This window comes from Hemiscyllium ocellatum, chromosome 33 (genome assembly GCF_020745735.1).
Source record: "Hemiscyllium ocellatum isolate sHemOce1 chromosome 33, sHemOce1.pat.X.cur, whole genome shotgun sequence".
Classification (NCBI taxonomy): Eukaryota; Metazoa; Chordata; class Chondrichthyes; order Orectolobiformes; family Hemiscylliidae; genus Hemiscyllium; species Hemiscyllium ocellatum.
The window spans coordinates 25,288,372-25,314,995 of NC_083433.1; the positions used below are offsets into that span (position 1 = coordinate 25,288,372).

A 26,624-nucleotide genomic window follows, 5' to 3' on the forward strand; every position below is an offset into this window, starting at 1 on the left:
ACACCTTGCATTTATCTGAATTAAATTCCATCTGCCATTCCTCAGGCCAGAGGTTCAGTTGATGAAGATCCCATAGTATTCTTAGATAAATCTTCTTCATTGCCCACTACACCACCAATTTTGGAGTGATCTGCCAACTTACTAAACAAGCTTCCTATACACTCATCCAAATAGTTTACGTAAATATTAAAGAACAGAGGACCCAGCACAGATCCTTGTGGCACACTGGTCACAGGCCTCCAGTCTGAGCAACAACCCTCCACCATTCTACCTCCTTTAAGGATGCCAATTTTGTATTGAACTGGCTAGCTCTTCCTATATCCCATGTGATACAACTCTACCAAGCAGTCTACCATGTAGAACTTTGACAAAGGCCTTGTTTAAGGTCCCTGTGGACAACTTTCACTGCTCTGCCATCATATACCTTCTTTAAAATTGAAATGTGATATTGTAGTCATTACTCTTCGGTTTACCTGAGTTCTTGTTGGGCAGCAGTAGAGTCAAGTGTATCTTCCAGTTCTGTTTTCAAAGCCTCCAATTCCTCACCAAGGTCTCTTTTCTGTTTATCAGCCTTAGCTCTAGCATTTTTCTCCGATTCCAAATCCTCCTGCAACTCACTAATGTGAGATTCCAGTTCACGGATTTTCTTCAGGGCAATATTCTTCTGCGTAGCTTCTTCATCTATTCTGTAGATGATATGAAATCAGTTAAACTTTATGCTTCCTGGAACTGACCAACTCACATCTTGCTTATTCCAATCAATTGTGTCGGAGTCAAAGTAACTTCTACATATTAGTAGTAAGGAGAACAAAAGCTATTTTCGCCATTTACCATTCCACTGCAATTTTTACCTGGACAGTGCAGCCTGAAGCTCCTCTTCTTTCTTAGCTAGCAGTGCTCGGAGTTCTGCAATCTGTTGTTGCAGTTCAGAAATCTGATCATGTAAATCAGATGAGTCTCCCTCCAATTTACGACGGTTTTTCTCCAATTCTTGTCGCAGCTTTTCCTCTCGCTTCAAACGATCTGTCAAAATTAAAACATACTGTCATGCTGATTTTATGTATAGATCCCCTCAAAACCAATTGGTACTTCAAATTACATATCCTGTTCAGGAAGGAAATGGGATACATGCAGAATTCATTTCTTGTGGACCAAAGGTTGATCAAATGAACAAAAGAACCCAATACCTGCTAGATTACTAAAGTATCCTTTCAAAAGGGAGGATAGTTCATTTCTGTGAACTATTTTAATCCGGCTGCAAACTTTTGCCATCAGTCTGGGGACAACTGGCAGCTATTGACTCAAATCTTAATTTTCATAAATGTTTATCCCTTACAAATGCTTCTAAACCTTGTTGAGAAAGTAGCAGATTGACTTGAAAAACAGATTACTGAACAGTTTCCTACCCTGGTCAGGGCTAATAACTAAATCATCAAAACATAAAACTTACCACAAATCCTATTGCTCAACTGTGTCACCTCCAAACACACTGCATTCAATGCTATCTTCAAAGAGACAGTGATTTCAGAATACTCCAGGACTAAAAAGCACTCAGTGACATGGCAATGTAGCGATTATACTGGATTGCTAATTCAGAGACCAGGACTATTAATCCAGACGAGGCCAGATGAAATCCCACCATGGCAGTTTGAGTAGTTAACTCCAGTTTTTAAAAATATATTCAAAATGACAAGGTATCAGAAGTTTGTTGCAAAGTTGTCAACTGATCCTTTTTAAGTGGCAAACCTTCTGTCCTTACTATGTTGTCGAACCAGAATTACAGTGATTAATTTTGAATTATCCTTTGAAACCTCCAGCGAAGGTGGTTACCTCAGAGGAGAACAGGACCTTGATCAGATAGGCCAATGAGCCGAGGAGTGGCAGATGGCGTTTAATTTACATACAACATGAGGTGCAGCATTTTGGAAAAGCAAATCAGAGCAGGACTTATGCACTTTAAGATCCTAGGGAGTGCTGCTGAATAAAGACTTGGAGTGCAGGTTCATAGCTCTTTGAAAGTAGGATAGAGAAGGCAGCATTTGGTATGCTTTTCTTTATTGGTCAGAGTATTGAGTACAGGAGTTGGGAGATCATGTTGCGGCTGTACAGGACATTGGTTAGGCCACTTTTGGAATATTGCATTCAATTCTGGTCTCCTTCCTGTCAGAAGGATGTTGTGAAACTTGAAAGGGTTCAGAAAAGATTTACAAGGATGATACCAGGATTGGAGGATTTGAACTATAGGGAGAAGTTGAATAGGCTGGGGCTGTTTTCCCTGGAGCATCGGTGGCTGAAGGGTGATCTTATGGAGATTTATAAAATCAAGAGGGGCATGGATAGGATAAATAGAGAGTATTTTCCCTGGGGTGAAGGAATCCAGAACTGGAGGGCATAGGTTTAGGGTGAGAAGAGAAAGATATAAAAGGGACCTTTTCACACAGAAGGTGGTATCTGGAATAAGATGCCAGAGGAAGTGGTATAGGCTAGTACAATTACAGCAGTTAAAAGGCAGCTGAATTGATGCATGCATAGAAAGAGTTTAGAGGGATATGGGCCGAGTGCTGGCAAATGGGAATAGATTAGATTAGGATATCTGGTCGACATGTATGAGTTTGACTGAAGTGTCCGTTTCTGTGCTCTGTGAATCCAAGTGCCAGAGCAAACCTGATGAAGTGCTTATGCCCAAAATGACGATTCTCCTGCTCTTCAGATGCTGCCTGACCTGCCGTTCTTTTCCAGCACCATACTCAAAACCATGAGCAAACTATTCAATAGTAAAATTATAGTATCCTAGAATCCTTACAGTGTGGAAAGAGACCATTCACCCCACCCTAACCCCATAACTCCACATTTACCATGGCTAATCCTCCTAGCCTACACATCCCTGGACACTATTGGCAAATTAAATTGGCCAATCCACCTAATAGGCGCACAAAATTAAAATTCAATGCAACTAGGGATAAGAATACAGAGCATTCCTTTTCTGTTACATCCACATCCGGAGAAATGTGCAAAATAATTAATATTCAAGATGAACTTCTTTACCACAGTTCAAACATCATTTCAAACAAAAGATTGAATGCAAATCACCTAAACAGGGTCCAAGATGAATTATCTAGGAGAAAGTGAGGACGGCAGATGCTGGAGATTAGAGCTGAAAATGTGTTACTGGAAAAGCGCAGGTGGTCAGGCAGCATCCAAGGAGCAGGAGAATTGACGTTTCGGGCATGAGCCCTTCTTCAGGAATGAGGAGAGTGTGCCAAGCAGGCTAAGATAAAAGGTAGGGAGGAGGGACTTGGGAGAGAGGCGTTGGAAGTGCGATAAGTGGGAGGAGGTTAAGGTGAGGGTGATAGGTCGGAGTGGGGGTGGGGGCGGAGGGGTCAGGAAGAAGATTGCAGGTTAGGAAGGTGGTACTGAGTTCGAGGGTTGAGACTGAGACTGCGATGGACCATAGCCAAACCATAGCAACATGACGGCTGGAGGAAGAGCGCCTCATCCTCCGCCTAGGAACCCTCCAACCACAAGGGATGAACTCAGATTTCTCCAGTTTCCTCATTTCCCCTCCCCCCACCTTGTCTCAGTCCCAACCCTCGAACTCAGCACCCCCTTCCTAACCTGCGATCTTCTTCCTGACCATCTCTGCCCCCACCTCCACTCCAACCTATCACCCTCACCTTAGCCTCCTTCCACCTACCGCATTTCCAACACCCCTCCCCTCCTTTTATCTTAGCCTGCTTGGCACACTCTCCTCATTTCTGAAGGGCTCATGCCCGAAACATCAATTTTCCTGCTCCTTGGATGCTGCTTGACCTGCTGCGCTTTTCCAGCAACACTTTCAGCCAAGATGAATTACGACAAGCATCATGACTTGAAATTGAACAAAGACTGCAAAAATAGGTTTAATACATATATTAACACAACTATACACAATAATGATGCAGGTAAACAGGCTGATTTAGTTCCTCACCTTCCAGATCTGTAATCATGGTTTCATGTTTAGCCTTGAGTTTGGTCAGACTTTTGGACTTCTCTTCTTCTTCTGCAAGGTTAGTGGTGAACTCTGCTATTCTGTCCTCCATCAGTTTTTTTTCCTGTGGATCCACATGCATACAGTGTATTAAAAATAAACCAATATACTGAGGTAATGAACGTCATTATAGGAGATACTTCACAACTTCTATTTCCATTTGAGGAAACTATATGTTGTACATAAAAGACTTTTTTTTATAAAAACTACCAACCTTCATGAGTTTACTGCTCTGATCTTCCAGTACAAAGATTTCATCACTCATGGCCTTCAGTTTACAATCAAGATTACTCTTTTCCAGTTGCATTCTTTGTCGAGTTGCCTCCTCTTCTTCCAGTTGTTCCTCCAATTCCTGGAAATCCAGAAATTAACTTGAGCATTATTATCACGCATTCCCTAAAAACAATAAGCAACCTTTTCCCAACTTCAGAGTATTCAGACACCTTCTCCATATCCATTCAATTGCAAAAACGTGGAACAGCAAACAGACAATATATATTATGTACACACGAGCAACAGCCAGATTCATGGCACCATCAATTCCAACTCAAACCTTTTGGACCAGCTTTCCACTAAGTTGAAGATAGAATTTTTTAAACAAATTCTGTTTTCCAACCTCCTCCAAATCTATGGGCTTATGAAGTTCTTAGTTGCTACAGTTCAAACGTTGTGTTAAAATTAAACCATTAGTCCCACTTACATTCAAGAAAGAAACGAGTGATGTGTCCAACTGAACAGTCAGGCCAAAGCTTACCCTTAACTCCTAAATGTCACATTTTGATTTTGAAGAATCTCACTGAAGATTTCAGCTAGCAAAACTGTAATCATGCATATCCCAACAAATCAAATAATTTCTCTTAAAAGCACAAGTGAACCTCTCTCTATCCTTGCAACCAAGTATCTTTCAGGCTTAACCTGGGGAGTTAACAACTTTCTCTAGACCAACTGAATGATGAATCAAGAAAATAGAACAGTGAAAAAAAAACTTTTTTTTCCAATCTACAAATCTATTTAACACACACACGTGTTATAAGCCATAGGTTATGTATAAATTACTACGGTGATCAAAGGCATAAGGAAGGGCCATAATGGTGAAGAATTGATAAGCTCATCATCCACAAGTTCCAAATAATCTGTTTTAAATAGCCACCCTAAATCAAACTCCCACTGACAGGCTTCATTTGTCAATCTTGGTTTAGGACTGCAGGCAGAAATGTGAAACCAGATAGCTCCAGGCAGATGAGGGACATCAGCCTTTCTAGCAGAAGAAAAGATGTAACTTCAAATTCTAGCCACTGATCCAATAACCTTTTTTGACTGAATGTGGAAGTAGTCAGAGTGGATGGTAATGTAGAAAAAGGCAGGTTTAAACTGGGAGAAGACCAACTCCAGAATAAAAACTCACATCGCTGCAGTTGCTGCATGCAGGTTGCACATTGCCTCATAAAAAAGAGTGGGAGTGATTCTGCACAAACCGCATCTGATTAAACATACTCAATTGACGGGTTGTTCACTGAACATTAACTAACATTTCAAACTTTCTGGACACTTGTGAAAAGTATCATTACTCATTATTAGCCAGAAAGCAAAAACTTTGAAGCTCAATCTGATCATCATTCTCAGGTTACAAAAACAAAAACAAACTGAATTAGTTAGCTGTTAGGAAATGTTCCTTTTCAAAGTAGATTCATGGAGCATGCCAGCTTGGAAACATAGAACACACAGGCATCATTCAAGACAGAACTGAACCATTAAACAAAGAAATGACTGCGGATGCTGAAAATTTGAAACTAAAGCAGAAACAGCTGGAGAAACTCAGGTCTAGCAGCATCTGTAGAGAGCAAGCAGAGTTAATGTTTCGGGTTGAGTCACCCTTCTTCAGAACAGTTCCAAAGTGTCACTGGACCTGAAATGTTGACTGCCTCTTCTTCAGACACTGCCAGACCTGCTGAGTTTCTCCAGTTACTTTGGCTTTTGTTTTTAGAGCTATACAATTTTCTAACTTAGATCACCTCGAGTAGCTATTGCATAAAATCAGTTCAAGTATCCTCGGTTCTAGATTTCACTGTCTAATGAAGTTAGGGAATATTATGGAATTTATATTCTCTTAACTGGTTTGCACTTCGACCTTTGAGGAAATTATACAGCTTTTTGTTGAGGGGTAGGAGCAGACGGGTCCATGTATTATGATACAGAGGCATGGGACAATCTGGCTGGACCAATAGTTTTAATCATTTTTGTACCTTCATATTTCACAATGCAAATCAGTATGAGATACTGCCAACAGTTGATGTCCTATCAGTTCCTCCAACAAGCTCATGATCTGATCATAATCAATTGTTGCAAGAGGTGCTACAAACTAACAGTGGTTGCCTTGACATGGGTTGCAATCAACTCCCCTTAACAGAAAATCCCAGTGCCTGCTGACTTATTTTTCAAGGTGATATAATATCCAATAGACTAAACACTGCACATATTCTCAAACCAAAATAACTACCATTTCCTATGAAGGTAAAAATGAACTGATATTTCATTTCCTTAAATGTTAGGTTTGGATGGAGGTGGTGATTTAATCCAGCAATTCTAAAAGCCCAGCATATTCTTCAAGACACAACTTTACCTGCATTGTTTGTTGCATTTTCTTCTTATCAGTTATTAGCTGCTGACAGTGTTCCTCCTCCTCCTCCACTCTTGCTTCCAGATCATGGAGAATCTCCTCCAGCTCCTGCTTCTTGGTTGCAAGTCGTGCCCTCATCTCCTCTGCTTCAGCGCAGAGCTCAGTCTCAGCCTGTAGTTGCTCCTGCAGAGCAGACTTCTCAACCAACAACTGCAAGTCAAATGGCAAGTTGAAGTATGAGAATTAAAATAGCAACCACAGACCATCATCTCCCAAAATTTTCATAATTAACCTCTCTTATGGAGTGAGTGAATGTGTTTGCATGAGGAGAAATACACTGACCAAAATATTATCCAGTGTTAAAAATAATTTTCTCGACTGGAAAATTCTGAGATATTTGCACTGTCAGGTCAAGGAGTGCTCCCAGGGAACAATATAGATGAACAAAGAGAACAAAGAACAAAGAACAGGCCCTTCGGCCCTTTAAGCCTGATCCGATCCAAACATACTGTCTAAACCGGTTGATCAACTCTAAACATTTGTATACCTCTGCTCCCCATCTACCTCATGCATCTGTCCAGATGCATCCTAAATGAATCTATCGTGCCTGCCTTTACCAGCTCTGCTGGCAATGCGTTCCAAATGCCCACCACCCTATGTGAAGTACTTGAAACCTCAAGACAGGCCAACAGTCATTCAATTCAGAACTATTTACAAACTTGGAATACTTTAAATGCTTTCTCCCCAGGGTCAGTTAATTCTAGATGACATCACAGATTGGTTATGAAATGGCTTCGTCCTCCTCACATTGAGAGTAGCTACACTGCACACAAAGTGCACAGAGATATAGTGCAGCATAGATTATTTGGGCTCTCGTGTCTTCAGAGGGCTGTTTTCAATATGCATTCATCAGTTGACATTTCCCAGTTCCCTTCAAATTATACTAATTCATAATAACGCAGTACTAAAATTGATTTTAAATCATTTTAATCTACGTAACCAATATCAATGCTCCATTAACATTTCAATTCCAACTGTTATTAAATGGCAAATATAAAATGAATAACCTTTGAACATGGAGTGCACATTGGGTGATACTTGGAGAAATATATATGAGCTTCTTTGAAAAAGGTCATAAAGTCAGATGAGGCAAAATTGAATGGAGATGTTTTATAAACTTGAACATTCTCCATATGGTCCAATTAAATCAAATTTATATCAAGATCCACCACCATTAGATTGGATTACTCAATTAATACAAGTATAATTTCAGCATTAGAGGAATAGTCCAGTGAAATTGCTGTCCCACCATCTCCTTCCAGTGAAGTCAGTGCTCTCCAAGTGATATCACAAAGGAGGTCCTGTCACGCTTTATGGAATTATATTCCTATTAATGCTCACAAATATTTTATTTCACTGTTAGATGATGCTACTAATACAGGGCTTAAATGAACATTAATCCTTATGAAGGCAACTATTCACCTGGGTGTGTTGCTCCTCCAGTTCAGTCAATCTATTCTCTGCTTGCAACTGTTTCTCCTTGGTTTTCAACAACTCATCCTCTTTGGCAATCATTTCCTCCTCTTGTCGACTCACCTGAAGCAATGGCTTCACCTGTGTATTAATAATCATTGTTAGAAGAAACAATCCAATTGATAATTTTTCAGATGAATTAAAAATGCTTGTACACAAAGATAACAATTCAGGGTAATAGACCTCAGTTGTTTCACATGACAGTTTATATCACATCTTAATAAAAACCAAAAGAACTGTGGATGCTGTAAATCAGGCATGAAATCAGAAGTTGCTGGATAAGCTCAGCAGATCTGACAGAATCTGTGAAGAGAAATCAAAGTTAACATTTCAGATATGGTTGAGGAAGAGTCATCAGACCCAAAACATTAACTTCGATTTCTCTTCACAGATGCTGCCAGACCTGATCAGTGTTTCCAATAACTTCTGTTTTTGTTTCTAAATCACACGTAGTTAAATTATGGTAAGAGTGATTTAGCAAATACATATTATATTTTTAAAATCTTGAAAATTTTCAGTTGAACGTTCTTAGTTAATTCATGACATTGCCTTTTACCAAGACAAGTGGTGACATACGTGGATTGAAATGGTTTAAAAAAAAAAGCAAGAAATGGATGGATACAACAGTAACATCTGCGCTTCTGGCCACTTTGCCTGTGGAATTTATGGAAACATTGTAAAACAATATACTTGGCTGTCATCAGCGCTTGCTCTTTGATTGGGTTGCTTCAAAATCACCTAAGTTTTGCCCATAATCCTCAAAAAGTTCCTCATCCTTAAGAACCTGTCAACCTACCTTTCAAAACTATTTAGAGAATAATCTTCCACTAGCTTTTCAAATGGAGTGTTCCAAACCTCAAGTTCTTACATACATCATCTGTTCTCACTCCCAACTTTATGTTTTGTCAATTATTAAGTTTACAATCTCTAGTTATTGATTGGTTGCCAGATCAAATTGCGTTTCTTTTAACCTATCACAAAAATGTCTGTCAACTCAACTTTCCTTGTCCCAAGATGCAGTCTAACTTTAACTTCTCATAACTGCAAGTCTTTACCTCAGGGCATTTCTTCTGCATCCTTTCCAAAGTATTGAAATTTTTTTCTAAACTGCTCAGAATTGTCCAGAGTATTTCAAATTGAAGACTAAGGAGTGATTTCTACTAATGATTTCATGAGAATTCTATACTTCAAATTCATAAACGAACTATTCATCATCAATTATTATCCTAACAACTGTTTCTTCTCTTGTAAGTTTTGCATCAACTATTTTTAGAGGATAAAGTTCTGATTATAGCATGTCTCATTGGGAAAATTTCTCTCAATTATGCCAACATTTGACAAAAGAGCTACCAACCTGAAATGTTAACCTTGTATTTCTTCACAGGATCTGCTGACCTTTCTGGGCATTTCCAGTGCTTTTTAAATTTGAGTATCCATTGGTCATGCAAAGTCACTAATTACTATCCATGTTAATATCCAGGTAAAGGAGAACAGCCTACAAGCAAGTGTTAAGTCAAGGAACTTTGTTGCCCATGCCTTAGGGGTTGACCAAATACTTGCCTTTGTGAACAATCTCCACCATTGCCAGTTCCGCAGTTTCAAGTAAGCGGCACAGTTCCTCTGTATCACTTTCATAGCATTCAACTGTTGCTGGCGTCGAGCAAAGGCCCTGCAATACACTGGCTATTAAAATAAAGCTCCTAAAAGCAGTACAACAGTAAATTCATAGATGAAAGGGTTATAAAACAGGAATTTGAAGGATGGTTAACCATACAAATAAGTAGAATCATTAAAGGAGTCAAAACGTCTGTACAGAAATAGTAGCCATATAAAACAGCAAAAGTGAAGGCCAACATATTGTGTAAATTAGATACTGTAGTAACCACCAAGATATGACTGCAGGAAAATGAGGATCAAGAATAAATTTGCAGAGTAAAACGTGATTTTTTTTTAAAAAAAGGGAAGAAAGGAGTAAATGGAGTAACTATATTTATTCAGGATAAATTAATTGCAATTAATAAAAAGATTCAAGTGTGCACAGTGCTAATGACATTTGTAAGACTGATTTTGGAGATGCCAAGTCTGCCCTCATAATAAATTCAGGAGATTGGAAATGACAGGCCATCTCAGAAACTTAAAGAATTCTTTAAAAAGCTGTGATGTCTAGAATCTGAGGGAACAGAATAAAAGGCAAGCCATGTAGCACCACAAAAGGAACTTCATTTAGCGGGTGATTAACCTTTGTTCTCTTAGATGATATGGAAGCTTGGTCATTAATTAAGTCGAGACAAAGACTTCTAGTTAAATGACATCATGGATATGAGGACAATAGAGCAATATAACAGTGAGAGAGAATATCAGCCACGATCTACAATAGTAAAGCAGACTGAAGATGATGATGGCGGCTTACTCTTTTTGCCATTTCATAACAGATATGGATAAAAATACAATAAAAGGTTCAATTGCAGTGGTAGTGTACTCTACAGACCACCTCATTGTGAAAGTGAGGTGGAGAAAAATATTCAGACAAGTTAGGAAATTGAGTTTGGAAAACAAGTAATAATGAGGGATTTCAACTACTTTATATTAACTGAACCAGAGGTGGAAGAAAGGGAGAATTGAATGGAATTTCTACAATATGTACAGACTCCTTTCCAACTCGATATATTCTTCGTAGAGTCTCAGAATCAGATATACAGCACGTAAATAGATCCAACTCACCCATGCCAAATCAGGTATCCTAACCTAATCTAGTCCCATTTACCAGCACTTGACCCATATCCCTCTAAACCATTCCTAATCATAAACCTATCCAGATGCCTTTTAAATGCTGTAATTGTACCAGCCTCCACCATGTCCTCTGCAGCTCATTCCATACACGCACCAAACTGTGAAAAGGTCCCTTTAAATCTTCCCCCTCTCATCCTGAATTTATGCTCTCTTGCTCTGGACTCCCCCACCCCAGGGAAAATAACTTGTCTATATACCCTATCCATGCCCCTCATGATTTTGTAAACTTCTACAAGGTTACCCCTCAGCCTCTGTCGCTCCAGAGATAACCTAGCCCATTCAGTCTCTCCCTACAGGTCAAATCTTCCAACCTAGACAACATCCTTGTAAATCTTTTCTGTACCCTTTCATGTTTCACAACATCCTTCCGATAGGAAGGAGACCAGAACTGCACGCAATAACCTTACTGAATCAGAGAAGAGAATTAAAAAATACAGAAACATGCAAGTGACCACTTTAAAACGTGTTAAGGGTGATCATAATTATTGAAAACCAAGTTAATAAATTGGAAGAGGGATGATTTTGAGGAACTGAGAATAGGACAACGAAACAAAGTGAGTTTCCAATTACCAAGCAATGATGATCAGGGATAAAGGATATGGAACAGGAAGAGGGAGAGTAGGAGGAGCAAAGCATAGATACATGCGTGATTATGTACCAGCGTTAAAAACCTGGTGAGAGAGTATTGATCGCAGTCACATTACATCACAAGGAAATGTCACTCCGCGTTCCACTTATACCTCCAGATAGGCAAATGGACATTGGAATAATATTTCTTAAAATTCATAAATTTACTTAGTTTAAGCAAAAGAACTAGATTAATTCATACCCAGTTTTAACAAGGTTAGGGCATGACTGGCAAAGAGACCAAATTTACCCTAGAATTAAACGAAGCAATCCAAAAACAGATCCCTTACTTTCTTGCCAAGTAACCTCTGCACAAAGCTTGGAATTCTATGATGACATCAGTGATCTTCAAGTCTCGCTCTTCCTCAAGATGAGCCAATACACCAGCACGGAAGAACACCTTGCTCTGTCCAATCCGGTACAGATTAGGATCCAACTCAAGAGCTTTGATCTGCAAGAATCCAAGAGTTAATTTTTTCAAGGTACAGCTATAAATCAGTGTCACCCGATGGGTTCATGATTTGAAACTCATGGAATGACGTGTTAAATATCATTTTGAATAGTCAGCTTTCTTAGCCCTGTTAGAGAGCCAATGGTGTCTACAGAATCACAAGCATCAGTAGATGCCAAGATAAGATTTTGTTGCAACAATGTCATTGTCTAGGCTTACACTGTAAGCTCTATTAAGATTAATGCTAACACATGTAAAACTATATTTCAAACAAAACATTAGACAAACAAAAAACGAGGTAACTAAATTTCACAGAACTGGCAATTTCATTTTATATTTAGATCACTAAATTTAAATATTTTTTCTGCAAGCAAAGTTGGAATGCTGGCTCCACTGAGGATCACAACTGGAGATAGATTATTCCACAAATCATATGAAATAGAAAAAGGAGTAGGCTAATTAGTTTCTGGAGCCTGCTCCACCATTCAATAGAAATATGCAGATATGATACTCGTCAGATTTATGTTCACATTCACTTGTCACATTCACTTCCCTGTCCTTTCCCTCTAGCCCTCAATTCCTCTACTCAGCTCTACAGGGTCAGGTGGAAGATGCAGAATGCAGTAATGATGGGGATCCTCTAATTAGAAGAACTGAAAAGTTTTCAGCTACTGCAGACTTGTCTCCACGTAAGCATGCTTCCTCCTTTGTGTCAAGGATGTTACAGAGCAGTTGTGGAGCAATTCAAGGAGATGGGTCAACAGCTAGGACCAGTGAGACATAGAAAGAGGGAAGCGATTCTGCAGATTGGAGAGAGTCTGGAAGAACACCTAAATCATGACCTCGAAGACTGTAATCTCTAGATTGCGCTCAGTACACCACATGAGTATAGCAATAGGAGACCAGAACAGATAAATGCATGGCTGGAGACAAGCAGGAGACAGGGCTTTAGATTCCTGGAATATTCAAAATATTTTGGAAAGTGGGACCAATGCAACTCAAGCAGACGAGTATAAATGGATAAAATACAAAAAGGGGCATGTGTGACAAGCATCAGGTTGATTATACAAGTGAAAACCAAGCCAAGTATATAAAGTTCTGAGGAAAGGCGAGAATAAAAAAAGGTGGATGAAATTTGTAACAAGAGAATCCAAAAAATCTTCCATAGTCATAACAAAACAATGCTTATAACCATACTTCATGTTGAATCAGGTATTGGTGCTCAGACATTCACATCATGCATTAAATGCTGCCCTTGTCAAATGATACCCACATCTCATTAAAAATTTTTAAAAATTACAAGCAAGCTAGAAAATACTCAAATCTATGATCAGTTTTAAAATTGCATACCATAAGTACACAAGCCTGCTTTCCATCCATGAAACCTTTAGGAATTGAATTAGGAGTAAGGATTTCATATCTGCAAGAAAAAGACAACAAATCAACATCAAAAACAAACAAACTACCAGCTCACTTATGCACAATGCAACTACATAAGTCTATTAACAAAATTGACCAAATATTAGCTATCTTCATGAACAATTAAAAAAACTATTTCAGTTTAGGCTGAATGATTTGACAATAACCTACACAACATAGTACTGCGAAAATTTTGTTACTCAACTAGCAAAGGCGATCAAAACAGATATTTTCTGGGCATGTACTTAGAATTGGGACAAAGTGAGTCAAGTAGTATGTATCACTAAAAAATCTAAACCCAGTAAATATAGATTCCCATTTCATCCTTCATAACCAGAGTACAAAAATCTACACAACGTTTTTTTAAAAACTCAATTTTGTTCCAAAACGATGTCACCTTTCAACCTGGCCTTCCATAATTAAACCACATATTTATACTGTTACTGCCCTTTTGATTACAAGAACGAACACATGGACAGAAGTTCTTTTTTTGCTAAAACTAGTTTGCTTTATTATTCTGCAACATATAGACACATTCACGATTGGAAACGTTAAGGCAGATTACCTTTGACGGAATTCCTGAAACACAATCCTGTTGGGAAATCCCTGTCTACAGATCCGAATACCCTCAAGGACACCATTGCATCGTAACTGATCCAAAACAAGGTGAGCTTCCAGTTTTCCAGACTATTAAAATCAAAAGGAGGAAAAAGTTTAAAGCATTTTTACTGTAAACTACATCATATAAAGGAGATGACACATTAGGTAATGGCACATGACTCAGAACTCCAAGATCAAGCTGAAATGACTAGCCCAAAATACAGAAATCTAACTTTTAATTTGTTTCCCTAGTTCTTGTCAACTTAGACTGCCAAATCTATAAATAAGGATTAGAGTGGTGCTGGAAAAGCACAGGTCGGGCAGCATCCAAGGTGCAGGAAAATCCTGCTCCTTGGATGCTGCCTGACCTGTGCGCTTTTCCAGCACCACTCTAATCCAGACTCGGGTTTCCAGCATCCGCAGCCCTTGTTTTTACCAAATTTATAAATAAGTTTAGCAGATCTGGCAACAATTGCAGAGAGAGAAACAAAAATATTAGAGTTCAGTAAAACATTCATCGTTTCTCTTTTCACAACGCTGCCAGACCTGCTGAGTTTCTCTAGCATGGAGTTCGTTTCAGATTTTCAGGATCAGCAGTATTTTGCTTTTATCAAAAAGTACATTTAAAGTTGTGCAAACTTTTCTTCACTGGGAAATTATGCAAGGCTGTTTTGGCAATAACCCTGATTTACCAGGTTAATATAAGCACAGTTTCGTGGTGCTGAAAAAGCACAGAAGTTCAGACAGCATCAGAGGAGCAGTAAAATCGATGTTTCGGGCAAAAGCCCTTCATCAGGAATACAGGCAGAGTGCCTGAAGGGTGGAGAGATAAATGGGAGGGGGGTGGGAATGGGGAGAAAGTAGCATAGAGTACAATAAGTGAGTTGGGGAGGGTATGAAGGTGGTGGGTCGGGGGGAGGGTGGAGAGCACAGGTGGAAAAGATGACAGGCAGGTAGGACAAGTCATGGGGACAGTGCAGAGCTGGAAGTTTGGAACTGGGATGAGGTGGGGGAAGGGGAAATGAGGAAACTGGTGAAGTTCACATTGATGCCCTGGGGTTGAAGTGTTCTGAGGCGGGAGATGAGGCGTTCTTCCTCCAGGCTTCGGATGGTGAGGGAGCAGTGGTGGAGGCGGCCCAGGACCTCCATGTCCTTGGCAGAGTGGGAGGGGGGAGTTGAAATGTTGGGCCACAGGGCGGTGTGGTTTTACCTAATATAAGCACAGGTGTAATACGATGCTCATAGATTATTCAGAATTGTAAAGATTTTGCACTTGGGGCTTAGCTCAAAATAGTTCACTTTAATAAACTCTCAAGGCAAGACAGAAGTCTCAAATTTACACTACTGAAAGCAGCCAATTGGCCCATTGCATCTGTAATGGCCAACTAATGATCAAGCCTCATTCTCCTTTCCAGCTGTTGGTCCATAGCATATAATCTTGTAAGATCTTGCATTTATGTGCATATCCAAATACTTTTGAAAACTGTTGACCTTTTCTAATCTCTTACCACTCTTTCAGGCTTTGAGAACTCAGTCACTCTCTGGGTAATAAACAACCCCTTGAATGTACCTGTGACTCTGCATAAATGCCCTCTGATATAGATTCGAAAGAATAATGGGAATAATTGACTCATACCCAAACCCCTCAAATTAATGAACTTCACAATTAGATACCTTTTAGGCTCCTCAGTTCTGAAACTCTATGCGATCTTTCCTCATAGCTAAAATTCTGCATTCCTGACAACCACCTCGCTAAGCCCATCTGTATCATCTCTAGTATAATCATATCTTTGCTAATGTTCAAAACAATATGCAGTACTCCAGCTTTGGAATAATATTTTCTACAGTTTCAGTATAATATCCCTGCTCTTAATCTTATCTAAATGCATTAAACCACACTTCTCCAGATTAAATTTCACTTGCCACTATTCCACCACCCACCTGAAACTATTAAACATATCTTGCACTCAACAAAGTTAAAAATCACAACACCAGGTTATAGTCTAACAGGTTGAATTGGAAGCACTAGCTTTCGGAGTGCCACTCCATCGGGTTGTTGTAGAGTACACAGTTGTACACCAGCATCTCCAAATTATTGCACTCAACAGCCTTCTTCCCATCGGTCCCATGGCCAATTTTTGAATAATCCATAAATTTCTTAGTGCCTGTAAGATGAAGTCCAAATCACTGATATAATGACAAAAAGGGACCGAGGCCTAAGCCTTGGGGACTCCCACTAGATAGACACACACACACTTCCAGCCATAAACAATTTAAAATTTTGCTCGCTGCTCATTCCACCAACTTGGTTCCGTCTTTTTGAAGTTCTACACTGTTCTCCCCTCATTGCGCTATCTGAAAGTTTTGAAATTGTCCCCTGCACACCTGGATTAGATCACTCGAGGGATGTGCCTACATATTTGCTTTTTCATTTCCTTATGATTTGGGAGTCTGTCGTACACACAGTGCAATTTCTTTATGTATTTTGGCTCAATCCTCACAGCCTTACTTGATGACTCTTTTGCGGTTATAATTGGCTTTTCAATCAATTGTGTGACCCTCCCTACCTCTTTCATAAACTGACAGATCATGGACTTACCTTCTTCTCGTGGTTAGGAATAATGCAGCGTACAAAGTTAGGGTTGGTGTTCCTCAATGTAGCCATCAATTTTGAAAGCTGCTCTTTGTAAAGTTGACTAACTGTGCGGAACATACCCCTTTTGGTTTTGAATGCACCAGGCAATGCTGTATGGGACATCTCTACAACTTGATCCAGTCCAACAATGCGGTCCACTGAGAAAGCAATGAATCTAAGTTGATTAACCATGTTAGCAATGTAGAAAACTGTGAAGACGAGAGATGTGGTAAAAGGTAGTAATGTGGTGAGTAGTGACAGCAAGCAGTAATTAAACACTGAAAAGCTGCAGCAATTGATTAACCCACACAGGTGATATTTCAAAACCTTAGACATTTCTCTTTAATAGTTCAAGCGAATATAGAAAAAAGTTCAAAATTAAATGCTGCAATATTCAGTAGAAATTAAAATAAATATGGGAAGAAAATAGTATAAAAGTCTTCTCAACCCATTTCCTGGTATTAGCTTTTCAAATTACACTTAAATACAGAGAAATTGATTACATTCAAAAAAGGTGCCAAAACCTTTAATAAAATGGTAGGTGAATCTAACCTAGGCAGACACTGCAATGCACGGTGGCAAATAAGCAAGTCAACAGATAGAATCGCAATAGATTTCAAGAGTATTGAAAAATGTGTAAACCTAAGGTTATGATTATATTCTGTTGATAACAATTGCTGTCTTGTGCAATTAGCCAAATAGCAATGGCATAACTTCTGAAAAAATGGGAAATTTCAGAGTTCATAGAAGTTGTTTAAGAAGTGTTTGGAAGAGTGAGAAGGATTCAGAGATTAAGTTTAAGGAACTCAAGTATATTACAAACACCAGCATTTCTGTAAGAGGTCAGAGAATAAAAAATGATATTATTTAACTGAAGATAAAACTGAAAACCGTATCAGGACAAATATCAACATTAAGTCTCAGATAAGAGAAGAATTCCATGTTCATTAATGAATCGTGAAATAAAGAACCAAAAATATTGTATAAATGTCTAAAAATCAAAATAGACTTGGACATGCTCAAGGACAATTTGTCACAGCTAGTTAGCAACTGATCTTTTGTACTAGCCTATCTCAGACTGGAATTAGCTTGGTCTCAAGTTTATACAAAATGTGTTGATATAAATCACAATTGTTAAACATGCATACCTCAAAAGGATAAAAATGCCTTCAATTAGCCCTTTGCAATTAGGTTGTGAAAGTTGTTTAGAAAGAAAAGTGAAAAGTTGATGTAGCAGGAGCTTTAGTGCTGCATTTCAGTTAAAGAACAAATTTTATTCTGCAGCCAGTCATACTACAGACTTAGAAATATTTGTCCAAAATGACAAAACATGCCACTCATCAGCACCAGTGCCCTTCACACCTCAATAACCACACAAAATCTACAAATAGTTTGTTCAAGAAACATTGCCTTTGCATATCCACATTTGGGTCACCTTGTGGAAAGACATAGACCTGTTAAACAAGTATTCACCTGTTTTGCTACTATGATCTACACAAAGCTGCTTGTAGGTTCAAACAAACACAGTGTATGTATAATGTTTTCAAAAATATTTTTCTCTTTTGCAACTAGTTTGGCTGGGCAAGTCATAGATACTCCAAGTAATGAAGCAGAAGGCAGATGTTATCAAAATTGGGCTAGACAACAAAAAGGGACCCTTTCTCTTCCAAACGGCGACAGCAGCATCTGTTTCAAATTGTGAACAGAGCACAGAATCGGTAATGCAAAATAGAATTCTCCATGATGGATACCCTGAGGACATTTCTACTGGCTACAGCATCACAGTATCCATACTAGTAAAAACAAATTACATTTTAACTGAAATGTGGGAAATCAATCTTAACACCCATGTAGGATAAACAAATTACACCACAGTTTTCAACTTCAGCTGTAATTTCTACATAGCACATACAGTGCAACTTTAGAGCAAACATCCTAGGGACATACTTAGAACTCAGCAATGTAGGGAAACTATTCTGCACCTAAGGAACAGTTATTCTCCAACACAGCAGCCATTAGCTATAATGAAAATGACCCATGTCGAAAGAAAAAATAGCAGAGCTATCTTTTCTCCTCTAGCAGTTACTTTAATGGCTATACAAACATATGACATTACTAAGTAGTGCACAGCTATTTCTAATTCCTTCAAATTCCAATTAACTAAGATTGTAAAATGGAATTTAAGTTATTTAACTGCAGCAATTGACAATTTCATTTTCCTGTTTTCTCTTGCAATGTCTTTTCAAATTAGATTCATTGTAGCTTGTGGTAAAGCATCTAAAATATTTTAGTTAACTTTTCACTCTTACAACATTGACTCAATTTGTGCTTTCAGTTGATATTTTAAACCAGTGCAAATAAACGAGTTACCCCTCAAATTCTCCAATTTTTTTTCCCAGAAAAACTCCAGTTTTCAAGTATAAATAGAAGCAACATTTTTTCCTGGCATTTCTTTTTCCCCCACACAGTTTCTACGATACAGAAGTAGAACAATAATGGACCCATATTACTGCCACTGGGTTTTTGAAAGAAGCGTTGGTTTAGTGTCATCTCCATTTTTTTTTGCCTGAAACTCTGAATTTTCATCCTTAAGCACTAGTTCACCTTTATTTTATGATTAAAATTTTCATCACCTTTTCAAGTAAAGGTTTTCAGATCCCAACGCTCAGTTACAAATCATCCCCCCTCCAGATTTTTAACTAAATTTTGAATCATAATCCTGCTTATTGATATACTTGCCAAAATAAATAGTTTTTAAATCTATTTGATTAAAACCTCTAATTATAAAAGCATTCAAGTCCCGTCTTAACTTCCTCTGTTCTCTTGGAACAGTCTGAACTTTCCCAATGTTTCCTCATAATTCAAGTTCCTCTCTTTGTTAAGATCTGACTCCGCTTCTTCTTAATCCTCTGTAACACTTACATCTATTCTGAAGTGCGATGTCCAGAATGGACTACGACAAGTAATGTGGGGCTTAAATGAGTGAATTGCAAAGTTCTAACAGTTTATTAAATTTTGATTATTCTATTCCTCCATTTATCACCCATGTAATCCACTTGATCTCTTAGATCACCTTATCAAATGCCCTACCATCTTTAAGGGATTGTGCATATCTCACCAACTCTCTCTGCTCACTACACTTAAGTAATTTATATTCATTGCAATCTTTCACATTCAGAATGGAAACACTCAGAAGCATTTGTGATTCACAAATTTAAAGTCTCAAGTGCCAAAACAACAGTCCAAGTTAGACTGAGATATCAACATGTTGACAATAAGCTTCATGATAAACTAAGCTGAATATAAAGTTTTACTACTTTTCATCTATGTAAACCAAAATTAACAAACCCACGCCATCAGCTGCATCCCAAAACTTCCAATTACAGGAAACAATAGCTTAACCCTAAAAACACACCTTGATCTATGTAGCTGCAAATATTTGCAGCTACACCAGGACATAGATGTACAGCTAAACTTGACACTGCTCAGAAATCTATAACCAGTGTCTGATTTGTTATCTCTTATTGAGAGAAAGATACTCAAGTTCACATTTGGGGGTTACAGTGATGTTGCAAAAATACTTTCCTTGAAGAAAACCCTCAAATGGAGGTGGAATTCCTCACTTGGATTATAAAAATTACAGCTGAAGTATTTTGTAATCAGGTTAAACTGACTAAGTTTGGTCTTTAATGCAGACAAATGTTGCTGTTACACAAATGCAAGGTGTGGAAAAAAAAACTTATTTATAAACTAAACAGTTTTTCTTGTTAAAAAAAGGTACCAACTAAAATTAATTTCATAGATTGTAAAAATCATAGATTTCAAGGAATCTTCAACTGCTCCAGAACATGAAAAATATCAGAATGTTTAGACCACAGAAAATGTCCACAAGTTAGCCCTCAAAAAGAGCAATTCATCCAGTGCATTGCCCTGGCATATTCAGAGGTGTGAATCTGCCTCCAACTCTAGCAGTGTATTCCAAATCCCTATCATTGTGTAAAGTACTCCCCTTATGAAACAATTGGTAACTTTGCCAATATTCATAAATGTTTGTCTTTTTCTTTATTCTTTCAATAACGTGAACAGTTACCCCAATTTTTTTCTTTCCAGATCCCTCATGATTTGATTACTTCTATCAAATTCCCTCCCAATCTTTTCTTCTGCTGTCTTTCTACACAACTGAAATTCCTCAGCCCTGGAACCATTCTTACAAACGTTTTCTGCAACCTAACAGCTTCACATTCTGTGTTCGACCAGAACCAGACAATAATTAAGCGGAGGTCAAAGCAATATTTTATACTAGTAAAACCAGAGACAACATCTTTCATTAACAGCTCTCAAATTGTTGAAGCTGACAGGGCAGGTTATGTATATATGACGTGCACAAATCCCTCTGCTCCTACATGCCCTTTAGAATTAGGCTTTTATTTATATAGTCTATACTGGAAGCATTACTCCCATCAAAAATAAACATCTTCAAAATTGTCTGTATTAAAATTTCTCTGCTAAATTTTAAATTCAAACAACTAGAACTTTGGAAGTTCTGCACCAGTATCTTGTGGCTCATGGTTGGTACACTTCCAATTTTTAAGCTTGCGCCCTTCAGCATCCATGGATGCAATCTTAATACCATAAGTTTAAAATGAGACATCTGAATCAGTATATCCTCATTAATTTTAAATTATAACACATTTAAACTAACTCCTCCTTCATGTTCTGGATCACATCTCCTTTCTTTGTGAAGACAGCTGCAAACATTCCTAACCCCTCAGCAATGTCCTCTGCTTCCGATCATGAATCTCTTTTTTGGTTCTGAATTATCTGCATTCATTTTATCACCCTTGTACAATTATACTAAACATGCCTAAAGATTACTTTTTCACATTCTTCTCACTTTACAATTCTCGTGGGACTTTGGCATCGCTAGTTGGCCTGCCATTAGCTGTCTTCAGACAGTAATGGTGAGCTGCCTTCTTGAATCACTGCAGTTCATGTGCTGTAGGTGGACCCACATTGCCATAAGAGGGAATTGCAAGATTCTGACCCAGTGACAAAGGAATTGCGATAAGTTTCCAAATCAGAATGGTGAATGGTTTAGAACGGAACACCACTTGCTGCCCTTGTCCTTCTAGATGAAAATGGTCGTGAGTGTGGATGGTGCTGTCAAAAGTTCACTGATGAATTTTGGCAGTGTAATATGTAGATAGTATACACTTCTGCTACTGAGAGTCAGTAGTTGATAAAGTAGATGTTTGAGGATGTGGTGCCAGTCCTGTGTGTTGCTGTGTCCTGGATGGTGTCAAGCTTCTTGAGCATTGTTGGACTACATCCAGCCAGGCAAGTGGGGTGTATTCCATCACACTCCTGACTTGTGCCTTGTTGACAATTGACAGACTTTGGGAAATCAGGTGTTGAGTTACTTGCCACAGTATTCCCAACCCTTGATCTGCTGTTGTAGCTATCGTATTTAAATTGAGTGTTTAGTTCAATTTCCAGTCAATACTAAATTCAAAGGACGTTGATCATGGGGAATTTGGGGATGGTATCAACAATGAATGTCAAAAGGACAGCAATTATATTGTCTATTATTGGAGATGGTCATTGACCGGCAATTGTAGCATGAATGTTACCTGCCACTTTTCAGTCCAAGCCTGCGTACCATGTAGATTTTGTTGCATTTGAACATGGACTGTTTCAGTGTATCAGGAATCAGGGAAGGTCATGGAATCAGTGAAATCTGCTGGACTAAGGACACTAACCTGATGAACTCCCGTAGAGATGTCCTGGAGCTGAGATGACTGACTTCCATAAAACCAACATCTTCCTCCCTTGTGCCAAATATTCCTCCAACTAGCAGACAGCTTTCCCCCATTGATTCCAGTTTTTTTTAAGGACTCCTTGATGTCACACTGGGTGGAATGTGGCCTTGATGTCAAAGGCAGTCACTTTTACTTCACTTATGGAATTCAACCCTTTTGTCCAGATTTGAACCAAGGCTGTAACTAGGTTAGGAGAAGAACTCAAAACTAGGCAGTGAAGTTACTGCTGAACAGATACTGCTTGATAGCACTGTTGATTACCTAAAAGCTTGAGAGCAGAGTGATGGGGTAGTAATTAACCATTTGAATTTGTCCTAGTGTGTACAGGACGTGCCTGAACAATTTTCCATACTGTGAGGTTCATGTCAGCCTTTTTATGCTGACTGGAAAGGTTTGGCCAGGGATGTTCTGGAAGCAGGTTTAGCACAATTCTTCAGTACTATTGCCAGGGTCAAAGTTGCAGTATCCAGTGCCTGCAATTGTTTTTGGTTGCATGTGGAGTGAATCAGATTGACTGAAGACTGGATTCTCTAATGGTGGGAACTACTGGAAAAAGCAGAGATGGTTCAGCACCTCTTGCTGAATACTTCAACCTTATCTTTTGCCATGATGTGCTGGGCTTTTCCATTGAGGACAGGGATACTTGGAGCCTTGCACCCAAGTTGATAATTTGCCCACCATTCACGACTGGATAAGAGAGCTTAGACTGCAGAGCTCAGACCTAGGTCATTAATAATGGAATTGCTTAGATTCGCCAGTCACTCGCTGTTTTTCCTATTTGACGTGCAAGTAATCATGCTCACTAGCCTAACCAAACTGACACCTTATACCTTTAGGCATGACTTCCTGCATATTTTACTGAACCAGGGTTGATCCCCTAGCTTGATGGTGTTGGTTGAGATTTGCTTGATACAGTATGATTCTGCTGCTGTTAATGGCCAACAGCAACCCATTGATGTCCAATATGGACCTGCTAGATTTGTTGGCACTGTCCCATTTAGCATGGTGATAATGCCACACAACATGGAGGTGAAAGTGAGACTTTGTCCCTGCAAGGACTGTGCATTGGTCATTCTTATATTCACTGTTGTATGGACAGATGCATTTGCTGTGAGGACAATGAATTATTTTTTCCTGCTGGTTGCTTCCTTCACCAATAGTTCCAGACCCAGCCTAACATTTGTCTTTTAGAACCCAACGAACTTGATCAGTAGTGCTCTGCTGAACCACTTCCTGTGTTGGACAATAAAATCCTCCACCTAGAATACATTCCTCCAAGTGTTGTTCAATATGGAGGAGTATGATTCCTCAGCTGAGGGTAGGCAATGGAACATGGTAGTGGCTGGTAGCAGCTTGAGCCTGGATGGCAGCCAAGGTGGTCAGTTGCGAAGAATGAAGGCAGCTGTAGTCTGCAAAGCAGCAGTCAGGGCTGAAGTCTTGTGAGCGGCAAGGCCTGGCATGCCCGATAGAGATCAGCAACTGTGGTCAGTGAACACAGGCAGGTCTTAGCCCAGTGCAGCAAAGCATGCTCAATGCCAGGGAGAGTGCGCCCTATTGGGGAAAGCCCAGCTTGGAGCATCTGCAGGCCAGTGACTTAAGGACTAATGTTTGATTTTTAAACTTCATTTCTTTATTTTCCACTAGGACCACTATATGACTGAACTCTTTAAACTTATATCTTTATTTTTCTACTTCTGTAACTTGGATTTTGTACCTAGACATTTTGTACCCAAGTTTGTGTCATGTGTGGCAACACAGTATACTTTTCACTGTAATCTTGTACCCCATACTTGACTACACATGACAATAAAACCTAAATCTAAAATCAGGAGGTTTCCTTGCCCATGTTTAACCCAATGCAATCACATTTAATAAGGAAGGAACTCCCAGGGCATGCACTTCTGACTGTATACTACGGTGACATCACCTCACTGAGTCTGTCCTGCTGATTAGACAGGACATATCCAGAGATTATGATGTAGGTGTCTGTAATGTATGATTCCATGAATATGGCTATGTCAGGCCGTTGCTTGACTAGTCAAAGAGACAGCTATACCAATTTTGGAACAAGTTAATTAGTATGGAGATTTTTCAGGATTGATCAGGCCATTTTTGCTGTTGTCATTTCTGGTGCATAGGTTGATACCAGGTGGTCTGTCCAGTTTCATTTCTTCATAGTGACGGTTGCATCTGAGTGGCTTGCATTTCAGAGGGCAGCTGAGAATGAACCATATTGCTGTGGGTCTGGAATCACATGTAGGCCAAGCCTGGCTAGACCAGACCAGCTGAGGATGGCAGATTTCGTTCCATGAAGTACAAGTGAGCCAGATTGGTTTTTCTGACAATTGGCAGTCGTTTCATAGCCATCATAAAAATATCCAGAGTTCAGAATCTATCGCATTCAAATTCCATGATCTGCTGCAGTTGAATTTGAACTTGGGTCCCCAGAACATGAGCTGAATTTCTGGATTAATAGTCTAGTAATACCATGCTGTATTTATTTGCTTTTTCAATTCCTCTAAATTTGTGGAGACTTACATTGATGAAAAAGGGAACGGAAGCACTCATTTTCTCTATTCCCATTGCACTCCCGTCTCATCACCCATAAAGCAATAGGCAGGTCTAGCTCTCTTTAGGCTCCAATTCCCTGAACTTTTAAGTAGTCAGTATTTCATAGCTTTAAACTAACTAGCACAATACTACCCATGTGAAGGACCAGTGTAACAGATTTCTCTCTTTTTGGAAGTTCTCCAGCACTGTCAGCATAATACTATGTTAGTACACTACAAATGTTTAAAAATCAAATATATCCAGTATTTTTAATGCTGGCCCGCCAAGACAGAGACAGTGATTCTCTTACAATGTTTATGACAGATCTGTAAATCTTAAAGATAAATTAACCCAAGTTAGTAAATAAAATTTTGATGCTGATATACCAGTACGCAATAATTGTGAATCAACAAAATGACATGCTTTTCAAAACCTGTTTCATGCAACAATATTTTATGCCACAAACCAGGATACATGCCTGCACTGTTCACAAACCTGCTATATTCTTAAATGACCAATCAGAACTTCAATATCATAAAGCATAGCTTGTGGATTAGAGTAGAGGGAATTGATAACGTGCACTTTACTATTTTATTCCAAGTTGATTAGTTCAAATTTCTGATTATGCAAAGACTGCAAGAGCCAAGGCTGCCTGATGGTTACACATAGAACTGAAGCGACAGAACACCTTGGACTATTTGTTTAAGTGTTCCGCCAACCCAAACAAGTCTAAAACTGTAAAAAAGGTCCAGTAACGGGATGCCAATTTTCGTCCTCTCTCATTAAATGGAGTGCTAGACACCAAATTGGAAGAAAGAGAGAAGGGGGAATTGTGGAAAGGACAGTTTAAAAAATGCTTAATTGAGGTTTAGTTTGTAATGACACTATCTTAAAGAAACTGGCACGTCACCAAGCCCCAAGAATAAAAAGCTACATCTGAATTTAGGTCCAACAAAAATCAAATTATACTTATGAAATCAGGCTCATTATTGAATGCAGAAGAAAATTCCTTGTATTGCAAAAACAAGTCACTACTAAAATCAAGCTAATTTCAACTTTTTCCACACAGGTGCATCTTGCTTACGAGTTGGTGGAACATGTTTCACCATTGCAGCTCGGGATGAGGCGCTGTTGAAATAGTTGAGCTGCATTAACCTCAAAGCGAAGGGGAAACAGAAAAGAAAACTGCACAAGCAGGAATGGAGAGGAAAGATGAGCATTCAAAGCAGGCGATTCTTGGAAGCATCGATCTACGGCACTATCAGTCTCCTCTCTCACATCACCTGGTTCTAGATGTAGAATAGGAAAGCGTGTATAGAAATAGGCTCTCTGAAAGCTTTTTATCTCTGCAACAGACACAGAGACATCAAGGCAAAATAAGAAAAAAAATTCTTTGAAAAACTAACAATGAAACTACAAGATACACAAAATTTGGTCTCCTTAGGCACTTAGACAATTGTTAAATGAGTCATTTAGCAATTACAGCATTGACTGATTCTTTGGAAGCAGGTGCTGAGTAGAGACCAGGCATTCCTCTAAACAGTGAGGGATAGGGA

General features: G+C 38.9%; 1 protein-coding gene across 3 annotated transcripts in view; it reads right to left on the reverse strand.

The window, feature by feature from the left end:
• The window catches only part of LOC132831254 (myosin-9-like), a 176,235-nt gene that overhangs the window by 37,537 nt on the left and 112,074 nt on the right, over positions 1-26,624 (reverse strand). For all 3 annotated transcript variants that reach the window (XM_060849272.1, XM_060849274.1, XM_060849273.1), the window contains 11 exons: positions 16,664-16,857; positions 14,030-14,151; positions 13,396-13,465; positions 11,885-12,045; positions 9,738-9,846; positions 8,127-8,258; positions 6,648-6,854; positions 4,242-4,379; positions 3,968-4,091; positions 852-1,023; positions 474-686 (listed from right to left, as the gene is read on the reverse strand). In XM_060849272.1, the coding sequence (XP_060705255.1) occupies positions 474-686; positions 852-1,023; positions 3,968-4,091; positions 4,242-4,379; positions 6,648-6,854; positions 8,127-8,258; positions 9,738-9,846; positions 11,885-12,045; positions 13,396-13,465; positions 14,030-14,151; positions 16,664-16,857 (1,642 nt within the window). The remainder of the gene's footprint in view (positions 1-473; positions 687-851; positions 1,024-3,967; positions 4,092-4,241; positions 4,380-6,647; positions 6,855-8,126; positions 8,259-9,737; positions 9,847-11,884; positions 12,046-13,395; positions 13,466-14,029; positions 14,152-16,663; positions 16,858-26,624) is intronic.